Below are 23,099 nucleotides of genomic sequence, written 5' to 3' on the forward strand. Positions count from 1 at the left end.
ATAAGACTCCGCCAGTGGCAAACTCACATAGAGGCTTATTTTTATATCTTATTGATCCATTGAAACAATATTTGTGAGATCTTTTTTGTGCTGGCTCCAGGAATGCAAATAAAGCCTAGCGAGTCAGGGAGAGGTCAATGAATAACCATATTCTGATGTTATAAACACACATATTTATGTATGCATTTATATTAAAGATATATAAATACATATACATTTATATACAGGGTAAATACACAATTTGCTATGGAGTAAATGTTGCCTTGAATAGCACGAAATCTTTGATTAAAATTAATGTTTACTTTTTTTGAAATTTAATTCATATACCATAAAAACGCCCCTTTGAAATGCACCCTTTTAGAGACACAGGAGGTGCATTCATCCAACTACTCAGAGTTCTCAAGAGAAAAAGAACCGATAGGATGTATCTATGTATCTGTTGCTGAGTCCCTCCAGTAAATTTTTAAATTCAGTTTTTCTATTCTTCAATTCCCAAATTTCTATTTTTTCATAGTTTCTATCTCTTGATATTCTGTTTTCATGATTTTTATGTTAGTTGTCTATCAATGTTTTCTTTCAATTCATTGAGCATTTTTATGATGGTTTTTAATTCCTTAGCAAGTCATATATCTCTTTTCTTTAGTTCAGTTTCTGGAGATTTCATTGGTTCATTTAAATGTATCATGATTTTTTATTTCTTTGCATATCTTATTTTTTGTTTGGAGGATTTCTGCAGCTGAAGAATCAGCCACTTCTCCCAGATTTTGTAGCTTGGTTTCATCAAGGAGGTCCCTTCTACAAGCCTTTTCTTGGTATGTGCCCTCTCTGGCTTGTGTGTGGAGTCTGCTTGAAGTGGTTTTCTGGTTGTTGTTGTTTTTTAACTCAGTAGCTCCCCCTGGTGTTTACATGTGATATTGATACCTAGTGGACGCTGCTGCAAATCCCTGTCCTGGGAATCCATCTAGTATTTCTCTGAGGGGTTGAATGTTCAGGTGCCCGGTGGTCATCGTGGCTGGCTTGCTTCATATTTATACCTAGATATAGGTCAGACAGCTCCTAGTCCCACTTGCAATGCCCTTAAAAGTCAGTTGTATGCAGAATCTTTTGGTTTCCTTTCCCAGAAAAGATGGGAGTTGGTAGTTTTCTCTCAAATGCACCCCGCGAAGAGGTGTGGGAGTGGGGCACAGGCCAGAGAGAATGAAGAGTGCCAGGATGCACGTGACTGGTTGACTGGGTAGGTTTTCTGTTCATCTGATGTATGAGAATTTTTAAACTGGTTTCTGGATGTCTTAGAGGTATTTTATCATTTTATTGATAACTGTGGGGAAGGAGGACTTAGCTGGGGCTTCTTATTTTGCCATTTGCTGACATCACTCACAGAATTAATCACTCACAGAGTTTTTATGTTGACTTGGTGCCAGCAAGTTTCCAAAGAAGCGTGAGAAAACGCTTATTAGAAACGGGAGGAACGAGGATTCTTATTATACAGAAGCAGAAAGCTTAACAGCACTTTCCCTACTGATAGGTCAGAAGTAGAAAGTGAACTTGAACATAGCTAAGAAAATTTTCATGTAAAATGTTGACGATGTTACATGGTTTCTTCTTGCTGGCTTGAGAAAAAATAATGAAAGAACTACCAAAGTCAAAAGAACCAGGACATAATGATTTTCAGTGTTCTTCTTTCTTGAAAGAATGTGAGCTAAAATTGAGCTCACTGCTGAGGGGTACAGCAGGCAAGACAGGAGAGGTCTGCTGCACCATGTGGATCAGCTCCCGGCCGGGGATCAAACTTAGGGCACAGTGGCTGGCGATAGCTTGACAGTGCTGAGACTTAACCACTGCACCACCAGGGAGGCCCTTGTGTTTCCAAAAAATGATTCAACAGCAGGCAACAAGACCCACAGGACCGAAGCCTAGGGAGGAGCTAGATACTCGTTTTTTTTTAAAGATTTATTTTATTTATACAAGAGCCGGGGTACAGGCCAGATGTATGGGAGGGTGAGAGTATTTACCAGAGACAGAGTGGGGACCGGAATAGGCAGACTGACGAGATACACTGCTGAGGGGAGCAGTGGGCAAGACAAGAGAGGTCTGCTTGCCATGTGGGCATCGCCGCGGCCAACGGGGATCAAACCAGCACTGCAGAGGCTGCGGACAGCTTCACAGTGCTGGGCTCAACCGCCTGCACCACCAGGGGGGCCTGGAGCTAGATACTCTTTAGGCTAGAAGGTGTTAAACAGGTCAGTTAATGATCCAGATGGCAGGACACTCTATCTGGTGATACCTTCGGAGGGAACGACTGATGTGGTTGAGCTTCTCAGGGGTGATGTTCTCTGTGACATCAGAGAAGAGATGTGATGACGTCATCTATTTCTCTACCAATGAATTGGAGAAGAAGCAATGTTTTTTGTTTTTTGTTTTTTTTAATAGAGGCATGTTTTATTTATTTATTTGTTTGCTTGTTTGTTTGTTTTTTGTTTATACAAGCACTGGGTACAGTCAGAAGCGTGGGAGGGTGAGAGAATTCACCAGAGCCAGAGCGGGGAGCAGAGCAGGCAGAAGGACCAAAGTACACTGCTGAGGAGAGCAGCGGGCGGCAGGAGAGGTCTGCACGCCATGTGGGACCCTCCTCCTGTGGCCGGGGAGCAGCCGGGGATCGAACCGGCACTGCAGAGGCTGCGGGCAGCTTCGCAACCCAGCGCTCAACAGCTGCGCCACCAGGGAGGCCCAAGAAGCAATGTTTTTAATGTTCTATCTTTCTATTAGAAATGTTAGGTATCTACAATTATGTAAATTATTGTTTCCTTCAAAAGTGTTAGGATTTTTCTCAAACTTATGATTCATTGTAGGTTTTTTTAATATGTATAGTAATTTACTACTGCAATTGTAAATGGGACTCATTTTTCCATTACATCTTTTTATTGATTTTCCAAATTTTGCCAATATCTGGGAGCAATCCCAGGTTCCCGCCCTTGTTCTTTGGTTCCCAGCGAGTTCCTGGAATGCCTTAAAACGGCGTCACTTTCACGGTGGGATCTTCCTGCTTGGCTTCTTTTGAGTCTTTTCTCCTGAGACAAAAATGATGAAAACAGCAAACAGATAATACAGAAAAAATGTAAAAGTACATGGGAAAAGCATATTGTACCATCAGAGCAGGTGATCGCAGACGCCAGCCCTGGCAAAGCCGTGGCCTCTGCCCTGAGGGTGTGAGTAAGGCTGGTGTAGAGCCTGAGTTCTGGGGAAGGGTCAGGGCAGCTCTGACACTTTCCACTCTCACCCTGGACGCTGTGGCACTGGCCAGAGGGCAAGGGGTGCACACGGAGGCCCAGAAATCCTTCCCAGCCCCTCGTGATTTGAGAGCCACTGCTCCTGTTTCCCCTTTTCTCAAAGCTTTGATCCCAGTGGAGACGTGATGTTCTGACTCGCGGACAGCCCGACTGGACTCCTCCCCATGAGCCGCGCTGTCCTCCCCGGCAGGACCCTGGCCACTCCCTGGTTCCCCTCACTCCTCAGTGACCAGGGCAGTCCTCACCCACAGGAACTGGCTTCTTGCGCTCCCTGGGCCCAGGCTATGGGGTGTGGGTTGAGAGTCTGGTGTTTCTGTGTGTGTGTGTGTATGTGTGTGTAATGCCCTGGGGGTGTGCCTACCACAGAGGGCACCTGGTGCTGGGCTCCTGGCCTCTAAGCTGACAGATGTGTGCAGAAGGGTGTGTGGACCCGAGGATCTGGGGGCGGGGACTGTGACATCACTGTGGGTGGGAGAGGAGATTCTGAAACCTCAGGCACTGACCCATGCAGGTAGCTCAGGACCAGGCCTGTGGGGGCACAGTGACCTGGTCTCACGCATGTTCCTCCTTCCTCATCCCGGGTCGGTAACTCACAGTCCCCAAGGAAGGCACAGCAGGGAGACTCACGTGTTCTCCACGTCCTGGATGGAGTCAGGCAGGGGCCGGTTCTTGGTTTCGGGCAGAAGGAGGATAACAGGGATAGTGAGGAGGGGGAGGGCTCCATAGATGATCCAGGGCACGTAGGGAGAGTACACCGCCAGGATCATCACCAGGGGGGCCAGGGCCGCCCCTGTACTGCCTGCAAGTCCCATGAAGCCTGAAGCTGTGGTCCTTGGGAAGCAAACAGCAACACCAAAAAGCTAGGCATAAATCCACACGCGTGATTCATGGTTTAAAATTTTGCATTGATTGCAGGAGACACCACAGCGGCGCTTAGGGAGGTTGACAATGGACTGTATATGATATTTATGCTCTTCCATTTGCTTGCAACTTTTTTTCAAGTGCACAAGTGCATTAAGTCATACATTAATTATCTTAAAAACACCTTTACTCTCAACACCTACCCTAGAGTGGTACAGAATATTATGTGCTCTCATAGCTTAAAGGGCTTGACGGGTGTCTGAAAAAAGTCAGCTTTCAGTAAACCTTGGTTATACTTTTTTTTTTAGAGAACAGAAAAGGTGGATTTTATTGAAATGTCCTGCAAGGGAGCAGGGTTAAGACGGGAGATAGCATCTGCCTGATTTTTGCAATAAATAACGCTGTTATAATAGATGCTTTTAATAACCCACCCATCTTAGTTTTCTTCCTGCTGGGTCAATTAGCTGGAGAAGGTCTGTTTTGATGCTGAGAGAGTTTCAGGAGATTGTGTACCTGATGACGGTGGGGATCAGCTCGTGTCCATGGGCAAAAGTGCAGATGACAGTTGCAGAAGATACACCTACTCCCAGCGTTGACAATGCCACGCGTAGGATCTGCATTTCTGGAGAGGGAGACAGTGAGAATCAGGAAATCAGAGGTGAAGAAATGAGCACCCCATGAATGAGGAAGACCCTATGGGAGATCTGTTTACTGTAGGGAAAGCGTATGGTGGCAGAGAAGGTGGCAGAGCTGAGGAGCGGGACTCAGCTACATGCCACAGCTTAAGTAAAGAATAAAAATACAAGAGCTAGTGCATCACCTCTCCACGCACATCAGAGTCACAAGGATGGAGAGAGCAACGTGAATTCAGCGAGAGTTTTAAAAAATTGTTCTATGAAGTGTCTCTTCTGCCCTTTATGTAGAATGGGTGACTGTCCTGTGAACAATTCCTGGAACAGGTAAGATTCAGCCATGTCTTTGAGAGTTTAAAACCCAAGCGTGTACACAGTACTGACATGCTGATGACAGTGTAGTCAAGGGCCAGGCAAGAATGGGGTTTGTGTAAATGTCAGCTTGATCTGGAATATTATTTGTAGATTTAAAAATAAAGATCTGTATTAGAGGAAAGTAGATTTTGGAAACTTCTAAGAAGACATTTGCAGAATCAGCTTTCTAGCCATTTAAAATAAGTCCCAGTGTTCCACACTGGAGGGCTTGGTTGTAAGAGCAACATTGCTGACACTCGGACAGAATCCTACCTGGGAGTCAGGAGATGCAAGGTGACCACCTGGAGCCCTGGTCATTCAGTTGATCATTTGTTCTATCATCCTGTCATTTACATATGATCATTCAATTCAGTAAAATTAACTCAATGAGAAGCTCTAATTGCACAACGCCTTGTTCCTAGTATACACTTGTCTGCCTGAAAATCTGGGATTTTATAGCCTTGACATGAAGAAGACTTGCCTAACCAGACTGCTGTTACAGTGACCTAAAATGACACACGTGGGTCGACAGGCACAAGGCAGGGAGTAGCCTGTCCCTGAAGTTGCCACAGTTAGAAAGAGCCCAGTCCAAGGAAGTGACAGCATTGTGTCCTCAGGTGAGTTAAAATGACATATAACGACATGTTCCGTCACTTTCAACTCCAAGTATGATGGGCCAGAGGGCAAGTGGCCAATGGCTGCCCTAGAGAAACCATCAGGAGAAAGTGCCCTGGCGGCCTCCCAGCGCTGACGGCCACGTGCTTGTGACTCTTCGTCAGCAACTTAGTGGCGGAATCAGCTCCCTGCCCACATCCCCAGATTGGTTTTGGGGGATCACGATGACCAAATTCTCTCTCTTGGCCTCACACAGGTGTGAGTGCAGCCCCGAGGAGCAGGGAGAGCCACTCCCTCTCTTGGGCTTGTGGTCTTTTCTCACCTTGAGGCAAAAACGTGCTGGTCAGAAGGCAGAGCCCCAGGAGGGACGTGAGAAGGATCTGGCTGGCTCGGCGGCCCATGTGATTCAGCACCAGGAGGGCCACGTAATTGGAGGGGAGGTTGACGACCCCAAAAAGCACCTGGAACAGAAACACGTTGCTCCCCATGTGCTGGAGGTGGAGAGCCAGGCCGTAAAAGGGCATGTAGAAGGCAAATCTGTGGAGACCGGAAGGAGAAAGGTCAGGCGTCGGCCTGCGTCCCGCAGGGGACGGTGGTAAGGCTGGCCGGGGGTGGGGACTGGTGTTCAGGTGTGACTCAGAGTCTGCGTTGGTCATTTCTCTGCGTGGTGAGGCTCTTAAGCTGTCATAAAACTTGTGTGAGGAGGGAGCTCGTAGTTAGGTTTTGTGGGGAACGTTACAGAGAAAAATAACGGAGCTTCTGGGGGGCTTGTTTTCTCTCTTGATCTTGGGGGTGTTTGCCTATTTACACATGGAACTGTACCGGCTGTAGGTGTGCTATACACTGTGGAATTTTCCTTCAATGGAAATGAAATAATGTGAGGAAATAAACAGTGAAGGAATTTTTAAAGCCAAAATGTTCCATGAATGAAGCTCTCAGCTCCCATTTCTGGAACAGCCTGTTGCAGTGATTGAGAGACAGAACTGACTGGGTAATTAGTTCTTGGCCAGTGTTTTGTTTGCTCTTATTTTTTGTTTTGTTTGTAGCTCGCTGGCCATCTCTAAACTTAGTGGTTATCGTGATGGTTTCCTCCCTTTGATCTGTGGTCTGTCCCCACCGCAGCCCCTGAGAGGATTTGCGTCTCCCTTCCTTTAACATGCCGCGCAACATCATGCCTACCTCACAAAAGATAGGAAACAGACCCTTTTCCGAAGGTTGGGTGTTCGGAACAAGTCAAACACAGAATGTTTTTTCTGTATGGCCTCCAGCTCCTCCTGCATGGCGGATCTCAAGACCTTTAACAGCAACAAGAAACTGTCAGCTGCCACAAAATGGCAGGCATGGAAGCCCCCACAGAGGACCAGGGAGGCAGCTTGCTACTATATGCAGTGGAAAACACAGACACTGATAATACAGCCACCACTGTAAAAGGGGCAGGGAAAATGAATGACAGAGGGGCCTCCCTGGTGGCGCAGGTGTTAAAGTCTCAGCGCTACAAAGCTATCGCCAGCCACTGGGCCCTGAGTTCAATCCCCAGCCAGGGAGCTGACCCACACGGCGCAGCAGATCTCTCCTGAGTCCCTGCTGCTCCCCTCAGCAGTGTATCTCAGTAGATCTGCCTGTTCTGCTCCCCACTCTGTCTCTGGTGAATCCTCTCACCCACTTCCCACACCTCTGGCCTATACCCCAGCTCTTGTGTGATAAATAAATAAAATAAATCTTAAAAAAAAATGTGCATAGTTTTCTCAGCAACCGCATATTCTTTCTTAATGTGACCCCAGCCATGCTGACAGCCACTGAGAACCAGGACAATGAGTTAAGAAGACCCAGACCCAGATCTGTGTCCCACCCTTTGCGGACACCAAATAGCGTATATGTCAGTCACCCCCACCCCACAGCCACCCCATCTCCGGCTCACCTCCATGGTCAGGGTGCTCCCTGCATTCTTTATGCCGTTCCTGTGTGCGGCCTTTCGAAGCTCCTCCAGGCCCTTCTCGAGTTTGTTGGTGATGATCAGCCATCGGGCGGACTCTGCCAGCCACCTGCTCAGAGAAGACAGAGGTGCAGCCCACTCTCGCTGGCTTATTTTTCACATAACCCGTGTGTTGAAACGCCTCTCTGCTTCTGCCTGGGGCCGGCTCTTGCTTGATTACACTAGGGGACATGAGCTAATGTTGCCTGTACCGTAACTAGGAAAATGTGAGAGTGGCATCTCTGCAGCGCACTTCGCCGTGGGAGTATAGAGTAGGAAGTGCTTTGGTTCCTTACCCAGGGGATCTGACACATTTTAGCAAATAAAAATAATTCAGATGAGCAGTGAATTGTGTAATGATTGAGTCTATGATGCAATATTTTGGAAATCCTTATACCAAAAAGTGTTTGTTTGAAATTTCACTTCAATGAAACACCCTGTATTCTGATCAGCTAGTAAATAAAAATCCAGAGCTCTCAGATAAATAGATATTTTACATACACCACAAATAATTTCTGGTTCAATTATGCTCCACGCAGTCTTTGAGATACCATACCAAAAATATCTGTTGCTTATTTGAAATTCGAATTTAACTGAACGCCTTTGGAATTACCTGACGACCACGCCTGCTCTGCTTCTTGAGTTGAAAGTAGGGCACAGATGCGTGGGGCATGCGCTCAAGTGCTGACTCAGCACCACACACAATTCCTGGGTCCTGATTCTGTGTCTTGCCTGCCAGGGTCCTCTAAGACCAAGGAAGGAGCTTATACCTTGAGAAAAGAAAGATGACGAATAATGGCACAGAATACACCAACTGAAGGGTCTGCCAGTCTCGAATGGCAAAGGCCAGTCCTCCCAGGAGCATCTGTCCGATACAAGCAGCACAGATGGTCATTGTCATCCCCATGGCCTGGAACTGGGGCACCGTCCATTCCACGACTGGAAGAGAACACAGAAAGGGCTTTGACTTCAAACAAAGTTAGGATTTCAAAGTCGACATTAAGCCTTGGAAAATGTCAAAGATCTAAAGTTTTCACTTACTAAGCACAGAACAGTTCGTCAGGATGTTCATGGTAGAAAACCCAGCCAAGAAGCGCAGGGAGCAGTAAATGGGGAAGGTGGGCGCGAAGGCTGCACAGGTATCCGCAATGGCGAGCTGCAGGAAGCACCATCTGAGGGTCAGCCTCCTCCCGAACCTGAGAATCGGTCACGGACAGACATTCAAAATATTTAGCAACAAGAACGTCAGGGGCACTGACCAGTAATAACAGACTCTGGCACTGAAGCGGCCCCACGGTCTTCTTGCTATGTGTATCCATCCTTGAGCGGGGGGTGGGGAGGGTGGGGTTTGTGGGGTGTGGGGTGTGGTGGTGGTGGGGAAGATGGCTGCCTGAGTATTTATGAGCTGAATGTCATCCTAGGGGTCATATTTGAGGTTGTTATTTTCCAGCAGGTCAACACTTTCGATGCTGTTTTTCCACTGCTTGGTATTTCCTGCTGTCTGACTAATAGGCACTTCCAAGCTATTGTATCCTGACATAAGACCTGCCTTTCTCTTCAATGTGTTCTTTCCTCTGTTTCTTCAGCTCATTAAATTCATCACTTATCCATTTGCTCAGATGAAGGTGTAGAGATCATCCTTGATCCTCTATTTGCCAAGCCAGAGCCTCCTTAAAATTCTGAAACCACGAAGAAGTCCTATTGTGTCAACCTACAAATTATGTCCCAATCCAGTTACTTGTTACATTTCCACGGACAACTTCTTGATTCAAAGTCCCACCATATTTCCTAAGGATGATTTCCATAGCCTCTTATGTGGTTCTCCCTGTTAATTATCAAAGGACACTGAAGAACGAATATTTTCAATTTTGTATCATAATGTTTATCTTAAAAGCCTCTACTGGGACTTAAACACTACCACCTCTTCAGAAAAGAACTATAACCCCTGTACATTACACAAAAGCAACTACCTGAACATAATGGAGAGAAAGCCGAAGCAGTCAGCTGTGCTGGGAGGGCCAGTGGGGAGCAGGAGATGGAAGATGCTGAGTGCCTGGTTGCCAGCCTGGAGGATGGGGCGGTAACACTGTAAGTGAAGTGATGGATGGAAGTGCGTGGGGGGCGGTATCTGTCATCCTGTTGGTTTAGAAACCCAGGTCACAGAAGGTGGGAACTTGGGAACACCGACATGAGTGAGGGTTAGAGTCATGGAAAGCTCAAAGACAGAACCCCTATACCTGCCACTCGTCTGCAGTGACCGATGAAGTAGAACACGGCAGAAGAAACTCAAGGCAGGTCAACTAAGAACGAAAGTTGGAATTGAGATCAGAGCTGCTGTCAAAGCTGCTGTCGTTTCAACCTCAGGCATGAAAAGGACTTGCTAATGGGAAGAATCCATGCTTGATGAATAATAATGAAAATAGAATGTTCACACTAAGTATTGATATTTTCAAGACATAATGCAAGGTATCTTTGTATGTAAAGAGCCAAAGAAAGCAAAAATCTTTTCCAAGAGAATGGAAATCATTCAACTCTTCTGAGAGGAGACAAATTTGGGAAGTAATAAGCATTTTAAAGTGGTGATAGAACGATCCTCATAGATGTAAATAAACTATGATCAATATGTGAAAATCACAGCTGATTAGAAAAATAATAGGCACTCTCAGTCGAGAAAGCATAACAAAAAAACCAAAATAATTGAATTTCTGGGACTGAAAAAGTCCAATTTCTGATGTAAAACTTCACTGGATGGGTTGGAGAACTACGTGGACGCACGCGCGAGAGAGAAATGTGCATTTGAGGAGCGGTCAATAGAGATTATAGAAGACAAATAACTGAGATAAATAATGATTAAAGAAAACACACAGCCTTGGAGTGCTGTTATACTAGAAGTCGGTAAACATTTCCTAGAAAGGCCAAGATAATTATTACCCGAGGTTTTGTATGCCACATACTATCTCTGTGACGTGTTGCTTTTCTTCTTTTAAGCTAACTTCTGTGATTCCTTTTTTAAAATAGATTTTTTAAGAGCAGTTTTAGGTTGACAGCAACATCGAGCAAAAGGTGCTGAGATCTCCCAAGTCCCTCCCTGTCCTCACCATGTGCAGACTACTCAGTGTCCACACCCTGCAGCCCGATGATTCTTTTTCTTTTATTTTTTTTAATTTTGTTTTTGTTTTTGTTTTGTTTTCTTTTTTTTGTTTTTGTTTTTTTTCTTTTTTTTATAAATAATAAATTTTATTTTTATATTCCCCCATACAATTGCAACCCCCCATTCTGACCCCAATCCCTCCCCTCCCGCCCCCCACTCCCCCAAAAAGTGTCTCTGGTTCATAGTTTTTTGTTGATTTTGATTTTCACTTTCTTATAGTTATTCATTTTCCTGGTCTCTTATTTAAGTTTTCTAGATTCCTGCTATGAGTGAGACCATTCTTTTTTACAATTGATGAGATGCAATTTGCAGCAACCGGGATGGACTGGAAGGGATCATGCTTAGCAAAATAAGTCAGAAAGAAAAAGAAAAATACTGGATGGTCTCACTCATAGCAGGAATTTAGGGACCAGGAAAAAGACTAACTATAATAAAGAAAAAATCAAAATCAACAAGCAACTATAAACCAAAGACACACTACGGGGTAAGGGGGTGAGGGGAGAGGCAGGATTAGTGTCAAAATAAGGGGATGCAATTGTATGGGGAATATAACCAAAATGAAAATGCATACATTGTGCAAAAATGAAAAATGATGTAAGAATTATATAAAATAAAATATTTAAAAAAAAACAATTCGTGAGAGACAATCAGTAAGTCATAACCCCTCAATGTCCATCTTTACTTTAGGGTACACTATTCATTCTATGGGTTTTGACATGTGAAAAATGACATGGACCTGCCTCTCCAGTATCCAGTGGGGGAGTCTCATTACCCCCAATGTCACTGTTTCATGCCTATTCATACATTTCTCCTCTGTCAACCACTGACACTTTACTGTCTCCATAACTTTGACTTTACCAGAATATCTGTACAGCTGGTGTCACCCAGTATGTAGCCTTTTCAGATTTCTTTCACTTAGTGATATGCATCTAAGTTTCCTTCATGTCTTTTTTTTAAAAAGATTTATTTTATTTATTTATTTATTTTTTTATTTATTTTTTTTTTTTTAATTTTCTAGAGGCATGTCTTATTTATCTATTTGTTTGTTTGTTTGGTTTATACATGCACTGGGTACAGTCAGAAGGGAGGGTGAGAGAATTCACCAGAGCCAGAGCGGGGAGCAGAACAGGCAGAAGGACCGAAGTACACTGCTGAGGGGAGCAGCGGGCGGCAGGAGAGGTCTGCGCGCCATGTGGGACCCTCCTCCGGTGGCCGGGGAGCAGCCGGGGATCGAACCGGCGCCGCAGAGGCCGCGGGCAGCTTCGCAACCCAGCGCTCAACCGCTGCGCCACCTAGGAGGCCCTTTATTTTATTTATTGATGCATACCAGGGCTGGGGTGTAGGCCAGAGGTGCGGGGGTGGGTGGTGGTAGGGAGGTGTGAGGATTCACCAGAGACAGAGTAGGAAGCAGAACAGGCTGATCCAATGAAATACACTGCTGAGGAGAGCAGCGAGTGAGCCAGGAGAGGTCTGCTGCGCCATGTAGTAGCTCCCTTGCTGGGGATTGAACTCATGCTGCAGTGGCAGGTGAGAGCTTCATAGTGCTGAGACTTAACCCCTTGCACCACCGGGGAGGCCTTCCTTCAAGTCTTTTAATGGCTTAATAGTTCATCTCCTTTTTGCACAGAATCATATTCCACTGTCTGGATACCCCACAGTTCAGCTACTGAAGGATACCTTGGTTGCTTTCAAGTTTGGGCCATTGTGAATCAGGCAGTTTAAGGACCCCACCCACGTGCAGGTGTGTGTGTGGACAGAAGTCTTCACCTCCCTGGGTCAATGCCAAGGTACATTATTGCTGCGTGTATATTGTTTATTGCTCACTCTTATTGTTTGGTGAGAGTCTGCTTAGCTTTGTAAGAAGCTGAAAAAATTGGCTCAAAAGCAGTTGTATTTTGAATTTCCATCAGCAATGAATGAGATTTTGTTTCCTCTTGCTCTTCATCCCCACCTGCATTTGGTGTTGAAGGTGCTTGGGATTTTGGCCACCCTAATAGGTGTGCAGTGTACTGTTCTTTTCCTTCCTCAGACCAAAGAACTTCAACTGTCTTAGTCTCAGTTTCACTAGTTTTTCCATGTTGTCCATATTTCAATATAGGTACTGATTGAAAATTACATTAAAGTCTGTTAAAAAGTCTGGTTTCTGGGGCCTCCCCTGGTGGCACAGCAGGTGAGTGCTGGGTTGCAAAGCTGCCTGCAGCCTCTGCAGTGCTGGTTCCATCTCCGGCCGCCAGCGAGGGTCACTCATGGCACGACAGACCTCTCCTGCCGCGCCCGCTGCTCCCCTCAGCAGTATATTTCATCAGTATATTTCATATTTCTGTTCTGTTCCCCGCTCTGGCTCTGGTGAATCCTCTCACTCTCCCGTGCTTCTGACTGTAACCAGTGCTTGTATAAATAAATAAATAAATCTTTAAAAAAAAAAAAAAGTCTGGTTTCTGGACTTCTGCAGGGAGTTTGCTATTTTCCTTCCAGACTTGGCTGGCCCCTTCTGTGCCTTTCCTGTGGGTCCCCACCAGAAAGTGCCTTAGACTTGTGGCAGGCTTTTGGGCCTCAGTGCCCCTGCTTTGGGCCAACCCTGTTTGGCTGGGCATTTACCCATGAGGGGACAGGTGACTTTGGGTGTTTCCTTGGGAAACTATCTGAACTATATCCTTCCTCTTTTTTTCTCTCTATTGCACACACAGTACAGTAGTATTTACTTTTAGTTTTTTGATAAAGTTCAAAGTCCTTAGATAATCTTGATCTCTGGATCAATTTAGTTCTCACTGCCACCTCCTGCTAGACTCCTTCTGTCCCCCATTTCTGCCACTTTATTGTCCAACAAAACTGGTCTAAGTTTTCACATGACACAACCACAGAGGGCTGTGTTATGGAACAGGAGGGATTGACACCAGCTCTGAGCCCTGCCACAGGTTACATTTACTGATACACGCTCACAATTTCCACTTCACAGACAGTCTTATGCTCTTATGCTGGAAGATGGGAAGGGGCTCATTCCCCATATTCCTCAGAAGAGATTTGCCTGGGTGGCAGCAAGTGACCATCTAATTCACAAGAGGCACTGCAAGGCACAGGACGCTCCAAATGTCTAACACTACAAGTGGTAGCCATTGTCATTGCATGAATTACCCTATGTAGTTAAAGTTTTTTTTTTTTAAAGATTTATTTATTTATTTATATAAGCACTGGGTACAGTCAGAAGCGCGGGAGGGTGAGAGAATTCACCAGAGACAGAGCAGGGATTAGAACAGGCAGACTGATGAGATACACTGCTGAGGGGAGCAGCGGGCAGCAGGAGAGGTCTGCGTGCCATGTGGGACCCTCGCCCGGTGGCTGGGGATCGAATTGGCGCTGCAGAGGCTGCGGGCAACTTCGCAACCCAGGGCTCAACCGCTGCGCCACCAGGGAAGCCCTAAAGTAATTTTTTTGCATAAGCAAAAAGCAAGGTTACTGGAACAATTTTTCTACATACCACCAAGACACACTGCATGGACACCCCAGGTCTACCCATCACACTTGGGCAACAAGGAGATGATGACCAGGCTCTGAAGAGCCACAACATTCAGCTCACAGGTGCCAGGGACCACGTACAACCCCTCCCCAGCACCACCCATCTGTCAAGAGCTACAACACTGTTTTACATTATTTGTATCTTTAAACAGGATAAATCCCAAATCTCGAGACATCTTCTCAGTTCCCACATAACTTTTTTTCTTACTAAACCACATAGTGTGGTACCTTCTCTATCAATTTGGCCTTAAAATGCCCCCAGGTCTGAGGGTATTATTCTGGGTGCTAGACACAGGACTTAGAGCTGGCAGAGGAGTACTCACCACTTCTCCATTTGTGTTTCCAGAGCCTTGGGGACCAAGGCAGCCCCTGGGCAATCTCATTTGTGGTAAGTTTCTTAATGGAAGAATGATTCCCTAGTTCCTGGAAACCCCAGGTGCAGAGAACTGTGACCCAGGGCACTCACCTGTCTGACAAATGGCCGAAGATGAGGCCTCCCACCAGCATTCCAGCCATGAACAGGAATTTGGCCATGGATTTCAGTGACTGAGATTCACAAACCAGGTCCCACTGGAAGAGAAGGAAACCAGCAAAGGAAGCCCCACGCAGCTGTGACCACACTGCAGAATCCCAACTGAATCCTCTTCAGCAACTTAAGCATTTCTTCATCCCAGGCTCTGAGCTGGCCATGTCCCATTATCTGCCTTAGCTGACCTTTACTTCTCGTTTCAAACTCAGCTTCAACGTAACTTTCTCTGGAAAGCCTCTTCTAAACCCATAGGTCCAACCAGAGCCCTGTCTTACTCCATAGGAGCGGTTCCCACACTTGGCCACGGAGGCCACAGAACACAGTTGTTTCAGGAACTTTAAAAATATACTCCTCTTGGGCCTCCCGGGTGGTGCAAGGGGTTAAGCCACAATCCATGAAGCTGTCTCAGCCTCTGCAGCACGAGTTGCTTCCCTGGCTGGGGAGCTGACTACATGGCACAGCAGACCTCTCCTGACTCACCAGCTCCTCCCCTCAGCAGTGTGTTTCAGTCAATCTGCCTGTTCTGTTCCCCACTCTGTCTCAGGTGAATCCTCTCACCATCTGCACCTCTGACCTGTACCCCAGTTCTTGTATGCATACATAAATAAATCTTTAAAAATAAAGGTGCTCCTCTTGCTTGTGGCTGCTCTGCGTGGTCTGTGCTCCACGGCTTTGATCAATCACCCCCCTCTCTGCAGTGGCCTACGCTGAGCTTGCTGGCTTTGCAACCCATTTTGAACACGTTCAATCAATTGCTCGCTTAAACTTTGACCTACCTACGAATAAAAGCCATACAATAGCAAGGTTGCCTCTATTTATTTTTCAGTTCGACTCATTACATATGTAGGCGTCTGGCATTCGATGGAGAAGTATCCCTGCTCGCTGAACGGAGAAGGGGCGCAGCGCCAACCGGAGCCCGAACCCCTCACCCCCAGGGGGTCCCTAAACCAACCCCGCCCGCTCCTCCCAGCGGCCCGCGGGGCCTCTCACCTGGCTCACGATGGTGGCGGGGAAGGCGCTGCGGTCGTACACCCAGCCGTCCAGGCACGGCTCCGTGGCGGGCTCGCGGCCGGCGGGGACCGTCCCGTTCAGCCGCAGCAGCTGCCACTGCGGGTGGACGAAGCGGCGGCACTTGTCGGGCCTCAGGCTGGAGTCCAGGGGGATGGACACCCTCAGGAGGGCGTCCCGGCCGAGGGCCCCGGTACCGTTAGCAGACGCGGTGAGGTTGTCCAGGAAGGGGACCCAGCAGCGGTGCTCGGGGACGGCGGCCGTGAAGTTCTCCAGGAGAATGTGGGGGTACGCTAGGAGGCTGGAGATGCAAAGGAAAACCATCTGAAGGATCTGGAATCTCCCCAGGCTGCCGACTTCATCCAGGAGGCTATGAAAGGCCATCAAGACCAAACGGGGGGGTGCCCAAGAGGAGGCAAAGTGATTTTATTTAGAAAAGTTCAGAAGGAGACAGTATTTCCCTTGCACTACGTGGGTACTCTGGGCAGTGCCCACCCTCTCTTCACAGGCTTCGCCTCGCCCACCGACGCAGGACCATGGATGTTGCTTCTCCAAGTTCGCTGGGAATCAGGAAGGGAGCTGATTTCTTTAAAATCACAGAAATAGTTGATGAGCTACTTGCCCAGCAGTTGATAAACAAAACTGTGTAAAGGTTTGCCTTGGGAAAATCTCTTTGTTAGCAGTGCCCAGAGTGGCAGGAGACTTTGATCCCCCCACTCTGTGTACATAAAACCTGCTCCATCACAGAGTCCTTGCAGAACTGTCGTTTTTGAGACTTGAAAATGACGTGTCTTTGCTTTTTTAATGAAAAGCACTAAAAGTAAGTGCTTTTCTTGTTGAGTATTAAATTTTGATCAAAAGCATAAGTGAAAATGATCCTGACTTAAAGCAAGTGAAACGTGGTGCAATCTTTCCCATTTGGGAAGTGACGTTCTATTTTAGGTCAAATCAATCAATGAATTCACATTGGAAACAAGAAGGTGGAAATGGCCGCCAAGCAGGTAGCGATGGAGGGCAGAGGGCTGGCCCAGCGGTTAGCGTGGATAGAGGTTGATTTTCGTGGGCTTATGTTTGTTAAGGTGGCATTTATGAGCACAAATGTGCTTGTCTAGAAATACAATCATGTGAAAGATACTGTCTTATGGGTCTTAGAGTCTAGTGTATCAGAGAGAGGTCCTTTTCCCAGTTGTAGCTTGGGTCTGCTAGACTTAAGCGGCCTGTTCAGCCACCATTATGGCTACCTGCAGTTCTGCATTCCTATACAAAGGTCAGAATTGCCCAGTCAATCAGTCATAGCTGCCAAACCTTACAAGATGCCTTTCAAATAAATCAAGAGCAGAAAGCTTGATCACTCTGGGAAGGGTGTTCATCACCGAGGTATGACTGGGAACAGGGGGTGGAGGTGGGGTGGGGGCGAGGACCGATACATGACAAGGGACCCCAGAAGCTAATCAGTGGAACACTTTGTTGATAAGATCAGGACCATGCCCCGGGGTCTGCGGTCTGGGTTTCAATTACAACACTTGGTCATCAAGCGGATAACATGGTCAGCAGACTCATGTCCCCCCAAGCCCTAGATGACATTCTTGAGTTTCACCATCCTTTTCTCCTTGTCCTCCTAACGCAAGTAGCTAATGCTGTATGATTAATCTATCAATAAAAACAGCCAGGATCTTGCTCTCAGCAGCACCCTGCCTTGTGCAGCCTGCTCCATGACTCCCGTGTCTTTGGCAGTATGGTGTTGCCCGACGCAACAGTAACTACTCATTTAGTCTTTAAGGAAGAGACACAAAAAACAATTGCTTTAAGTACTACTCAGTGAGATGCTAGTGATTAAGAAATCCTTGAAAGAGCAGTAAGCTGTGGTTACTGGAAGGTTCAGCATAAAGTTCTTTCTTTTATCACTTGTTCTTTTTGTGTTGTATTAAAGATATTATTGCACAACCCAAAATCTTGAAATTTAGTCCTATGTTTTCTTCTAGGGGTTTTGGATTTAGGTCTCGGATTCATTTTGCATTCATTTCTATTCATGATGTGAGGTAGAGTTTTAAATTCATTTGTTGTGTAAGATATACAGGTGTCTCAGCATTATTTTTGGAGAAAACTTTTCTTTCACTTGATGAGCTTTCTTGGTTCCTTTCATGAAATTCATTCCACCATAGTGTTAGGGTTTAATCCTTATCTCTCAAATCTATTTCTTATTCTACATTGTGTAATTCTTTTTCTATATGTTTGGCATATCCCAATAAAGAATCACACTGTCTTGGTGACTGTATCTTTGTAGAACATTTTGAAAATGAATACACATGTTTTCCAAATGGTGAAAATGAATACACGTTTTCCAAATTTAAAATCCCTTTTCAGAGCCTCCCCGGTGGCACAGCAGTTGAGCCCTGGGTTGCGTAGCTGCCCGCAGCCTCTACGGTGCCAGTTCAATCCCAGCTGCTCCTCGGCCACCGGAGGAGGGTCCCGCATGGCACGCAGACCTCTCCTGCTGCCCGCTACTCCCCTCAGCAGTGTACTTCAGTCCTTCTGCCTGCTCTGCTCCCCGCTCTGGCTCTGGTGAATTCTCTCACCCTCCTGCGCTTCTGACTATACCCAGTGCTTATATAAATAAATAAATAAATCTAAAAAAAAAAATCCCTTTTCAATAAAAATACTCATTAAAGTTGAAATATAAATTCCTGAGCTTTATCAAGGGCATCTACCATAATCTCAGAGGTAACATATTCAACATTGAAAGCTTAATATTCCTATCTAAGATCAGAAACAAAGCAAGGATATCAACCCTGATCACCTTCATCTGGCATTTTAGTAAAGGTCCTACCCAATGTAAGAAAAGAAATAAAAGACAAATGATAAGAAAATAGCAAGTATAACTGTTCTTAAATGCAGATGATATAATTATATAACAGAAACTTTCAGGAATCCACAATAATGCTACTAGAACTAATGAGTGATTTATCAGAGTGGCAAATGTAAGCTCGATGTAAGAAGCTCAGTTTCATTTGCGTATAGTAGCAATGAATAATTAAATATTTTAAATATTAAAGTTCCAAATAAAAATGTCATAGCCCCCCCCAAAAGAATATCTAAATTAATGGAGAGCAATATTATATTTATAGATGATAAAAAAGAGTATTTTTTAAATGGTAATCTTACCCAAACTGCTCTATAGAGCAAAGGCAATCCCAACAAGAAACCCTAAAGACAACATTTTCTTGATTTATAATACCACAATGTGGTTTGTGTTTTTAGATTTATGTAAGTGGAATAGTATATAATGGTATATAATTACTGTACTTAACAGAATGGTTTTGATGTTCATCTATATTATAGCTAGACCAGTTTTTCATTCTTTTTGCTATAGATAAATCTATTATATGAATATTTTGTGTTTTATTTATTTATGTTATTTTTAATGGCATTGTAGATTATTTCAAGCTTTGGGACAGTATAACCAGTAGAATTTGTTATTTAAAAAAATCAATTTGATCATGATCCTCTCTGCACATAATTGTTTAGTGCTTTCCAATAAAATTCAAAATACACAGATTATCTTGATCACTCAACTTCACCTTCTTCACTGCTACTGTCTTCCACTTCTACCCTGATCCATCAAGACAGGCCTAGCCGAAGTGTCTCATGACACTGTCACAGAGGGCTGGTTCATGGAATGTTAAAAATGAACGTTTGGACTCAACTCCTGCAGGGGTTACATTTGCTGTCAAAGATTCAGAGTTTACAATGGCAGGTAAGCCAACAGAGGAATACAAGGGGCAGCTCAACTTGTTGAGCCCCATCTGTTGTGGTGTTTACATGATTGTAAAATTTTCTTTCCATTTCAGAAGAGATACTACAAGGCTGAGAACACCCGACACTTCTTATACCACCACCTGTGACTACAGTTGTTAGATTTATTGCCTAACGTGGTTGCAAAAACTTATCTCTACAGACCTGGTTTGCAAACACAAATATCAAGGTTCAGGTCATAATTGATCAAAATACCACCAGCGGCACCCTGCTATGTACCCCACAGGTTTCTACATGTGCCTATGCTGCACATGTGGGCAGTTAGGACACAGTGGGGGTGCACTGGGTGCTGAGAAGCAGCAGCTCACACTATTCCTAGTGATGGAACACGCCTCCTCTGGCCAAGAGCTACACTGCTGCTTTCCACAGGTGGAATCCTGTTAGAGAAGCATCTTCTTTTCTGTCCTCAGGGGTAACTTTTTTTCATCATTCTAAACCCCATATTATGATACTTTCTCTCTAAACCCTGTCCTGAAAAACAGCATAGAGGGAAAAAAATAACAACAATACAAAACACAACAAAAGAAAACAAAAACAAACAGACAACTATAAACCAGAGACACTCTGCAGGTGAGGAGGAGGGAGAGGGATCAGAGGGAGGGAGGGAGGAGCCCAGGGGACTGTGGTGATGGTGCATGGGTGCATTGGTGGTGGAAATTCTATGGGGACTACACCTGAGAAAAGAAAGCAAACATTGTTTAAAAATGAACAATGATGTAAAATATATAAAAATAAAAATAATTTAAAAAAAAAACCCGTGCTGAGGGTCTCCCCTGGTGCGCAGCAGTTGAGTGCTGGGCTGCGAGGCTGCCCACAGCCTCTGCAGCGCCGGTTTGTTTCCCGGCCCCCGGCGAGAGTCCTACCAAAAAAAAAAAAAAAACAAAACCCGTGCTGAAATGCTCCCAGGTCTGATTGGATATGTCTTTATTGTGTCTTGCACAAGTACCCAAACCTTTAAAAGTAACCCTCACCACAGTGACTCTATTTTCCAATTTGCTTGTAGAACCCCAGGGACCAAGGCAACCTCAGTGTAAATTGTAACATATATTTTTATCAAAAGTATCATGTATTGGGGCCTCCCTGGTGGAAAGGGGTTAAAGACAGCGCTTTCAAGGTACTGCCAGGCACTACAGCACGAGTTGGATCCCCACCTGGCCACCCTCTGCTCCCTCAGCAGTGTATTTCAGTAGATCTGCCTGTTCTGTTCCCTACTCTCTCTGGTGAATCCTTGCACCCCCCCACACCTTTGGCCTGTACCCCAGTTCTTACGTGCATAAATAAATAAATCTTTAAAAAAGTATCATGTATTATTGTGTATACTTGTATATCATGATACACATGTATATCACACACACACACACACACACACACACACACTAGAACATCTAAAAGTAAATCAAGAAACATATATATATTTGGCATTTTGTAGACTTATGACATAATCCACCAAACTCTGTTCCATATATCAGTCAGTTACATTCCAATTCCATGGACTCGTCTATTAGTAATTTATTAGTAAATTTAGAATCTTTTCCACTACTTGCCAAAAGTCTTTTCATAGAACTATGCGTTACTACAAATTATTATTTCATTACAAATTAATTTTATGACTGTAAAAGACATTCATTTTTCCAGGACATATTTTTGCTACTTTGTTGATATAAAGGAAAATGCCTGGGTGTTTTCTTTCCTATTTTTTTTCCAGTTCACCAGCCAGCTCTTGATAGCTCCTTAAAATTTCATCACTTTCATAGAGAAATCTTTTTCATTTCTTCTTCTTGAGAACTTTTGGCTGAAAAAAGAGACAACTGTCAAACAAAGAACATACAACCATGCATCTGAAGGTGTCATCCCGCATCTCTGAGTTACATAGTGTGGTAAACCAATGTTACCTAAAAAAAAAAAAAAAAAATCTGAAGGTAAAAAAACAGAAAAGACAAAAATACATTTGTTATCCTCAGGCATAATGGGGGCTGATACTCTGATCATAGATCTCTTATAACCCAGTAAAATCCATGAAGGATGGATCATGGGTTGAACAGTTCCTGCTGCCAGTGCGGAATCAAGAAGGCAGATTTGACAGTGGCTGCTCTCACTTGGTTCTTTAGACCTCTGGCCAGTGACACCTTGGGAAAGTCTAGAGGTGGATTAAAAATCTTAAGGGAATCGGGCCTCCCTGGTGGCACAAGGGGTTAAGACACAACTTATGAAGCTATCCACAGCCACTGCAGCACAAGTTCAATTCCTGGCCAGGGAGTTACCCACACGGCGCAGCAGACCTCTCCTGACTTGCCCTCAGCAGTGTATTTCAGTAGAGCCACCTGTTCTGCTCCCCACTCTGTCTCTGGTGAATCCTTTCACCCCTCACACCTCTGGCCTGTACCCCAGATCTTGTATGCATAAATAAAAATAAATCTTAAAAAAAAGTTCTTAAGGGAATCACTCAATCCTTATTGGTTGAATTCTAGTGTCCCCTTCCCCCACACCGGCCCCAATCCATATGTTAAAGAATTAACTCTCCCTACCTCAGAATGTGACATACTGTATAAGAATGTGAGATCTCCTTTTCAGAAATAAGGTTATTGTAGTCTCAATGAGGTAAGATGAGGTCCTACCAGGTAGAGGGGGGCTCCATCCCATGACTGGTGTCTTTGTAAAATGGGGAATTTTGACAGAGAGTCATGCCCAGGATAAGCGCCATAGGAATATGGGGTTACTCAGGCACAAGTGAAGGAAACCCTAGAAGACATAATTGTAGGAACAGACCCTCCTCAGAGCCTTCAGCAGGACCTTGAGTTCAGACTTCTACCCCCCAAAACTGCGACAACAAACTTCTTTAAGTCACTCAGCGTGTGGCACATTATTATCGAAGCCCATTATTATAGGAAACTCATATACTATTTTTTCTCATTAAAAAATTCACTTTACTATTTAATTTTTTTTCTTTCTCCTCAACTACTTTCACTACTTGTGGAAGCAAAACTGCCTGAATCTTACAGGCTCCTAAACAAGATTGATTTCCTTTACTATCTCTTCACACGGAGACTTTCAGGCCAGGGGCTCCCTCACGTTATCCCTCCACCCTCTCCTCTCTCTCTCCTGCACACTCCAATCTCTCAGTCTCTGACAAGCAGGAGGCAGCACTGGGCACGTGTGTCCCCCGAGGGGGCAATGGCGCCCTCACACACACACACAGTCTGCCTCTCCACCGCGACAGCTACAGGGCCACAGGGCAGTGGGATGGTCGCCTCCCCCTGGCCTTGTGCCCGCAGGCAGGGCCACCCGCTCTGGGGCCCGCGGGGTTGGCCTTGGCACCCGCAGGCTGGGCACAGGGTCCTCCCAGGGTGGGCAGAAGAGTCACTCA

General features: G+C 45.3%; 1 protein-coding gene across 3 annotated transcripts; it reads right to left on the bottom strand.

Annotated features, from left to right (window-relative positions):
• Positions 1-2,902: 2,902 nt before the first annotated feature.
• On the bottom strand, positions 2,903-16,306 carry LOC119250065 (organic anion transporter 7-like). Of its 3 annotated transcripts, XM_037517735.2 has the most exons (10): positions 15,905-16,306; positions 14,852-14,955; positions 8,763-8,917; positions 8,492-8,660; positions 7,668-7,791; positions 6,929-7,044; positions 6,072-6,286; positions 4,662-4,770; positions 3,915-4,118; positions 2,903-3,068 (listed from the first exon to the last, which is right to left on the bottom strand). In XM_037517735.2, exons 1-10 carry the CDS (start codon positions 16,304-16,306, stop codon positions 3,008-3,010), a joined length of 1,659 nt encoding a protein of 552 aa, XP_037373632.1. In that variant the 3' UTR covers positions 2,903-3,007. The 3 variants fall into 3 exon arrangements, 1 of the variants encoding a protein (XP_037373632.1); XR_008552605.1 differs by lacking the exons at positions 3,915-4,118; positions 4,662-4,770; positions 6,072-6,286; ... (4 more) ...; positions 14,852-14,955; positions 15,905-16,306 and adding an exon at positions 3,533-3,721 and having other exon boundaries at positions 3,030-3,068; XR_008552606.1 differs by lacking the exons at positions 3,915-4,118; positions 4,662-4,770; positions 6,072-6,286; ... (4 more) ...; positions 14,852-14,955; positions 15,905-16,306 and adding an exon at positions 3,649-3,721 and having other exon boundaries at positions 3,031-3,068.
• Between the last annotated feature and the right edge of the window lie 6,793 nt (positions 16,307-23,099).

This window comes from Talpa occidentalis, unplaced genomic scaffold, assembly GCF_014898055.3.
Source record: "Talpa occidentalis isolate TD23 unplaced genomic scaffold, MPIMG_talOcc4v2.1 talOcc4.17, whole genome shotgun sequence".
Classification (NCBI taxonomy): Eukaryota; Metazoa; Chordata; class Mammalia; order Eulipotyphla; family Talpidae; genus Talpa; species Talpa occidentalis.

Excerpts from the sequence above, each read along its gene's own strand:
- LOC119250065 (XM_037517735.2), bottom strand. The coding sequence starts at position 16,306 with ATGGCCTTTCATAGCCTCCTGGATGAAGTCGGCAGCCTGGGGAGATTC. Across the intron at positions 7,792-8,491 it reads GTCATCTTTCTTTTCTCAAG|GTGGCTGGCAGAGTCCGCCC; the intron begins GTATAAGCTCCT and ends TTCTCTGAGCAG. Across the intron at positions 7,045-7,667 it reads GGAGCACCCTGACCATGGAG|GTCTTGAGATCCGCCATGCA; the intron begins GTGAGCCGGAGA and ends TTGCTGTTAAAG.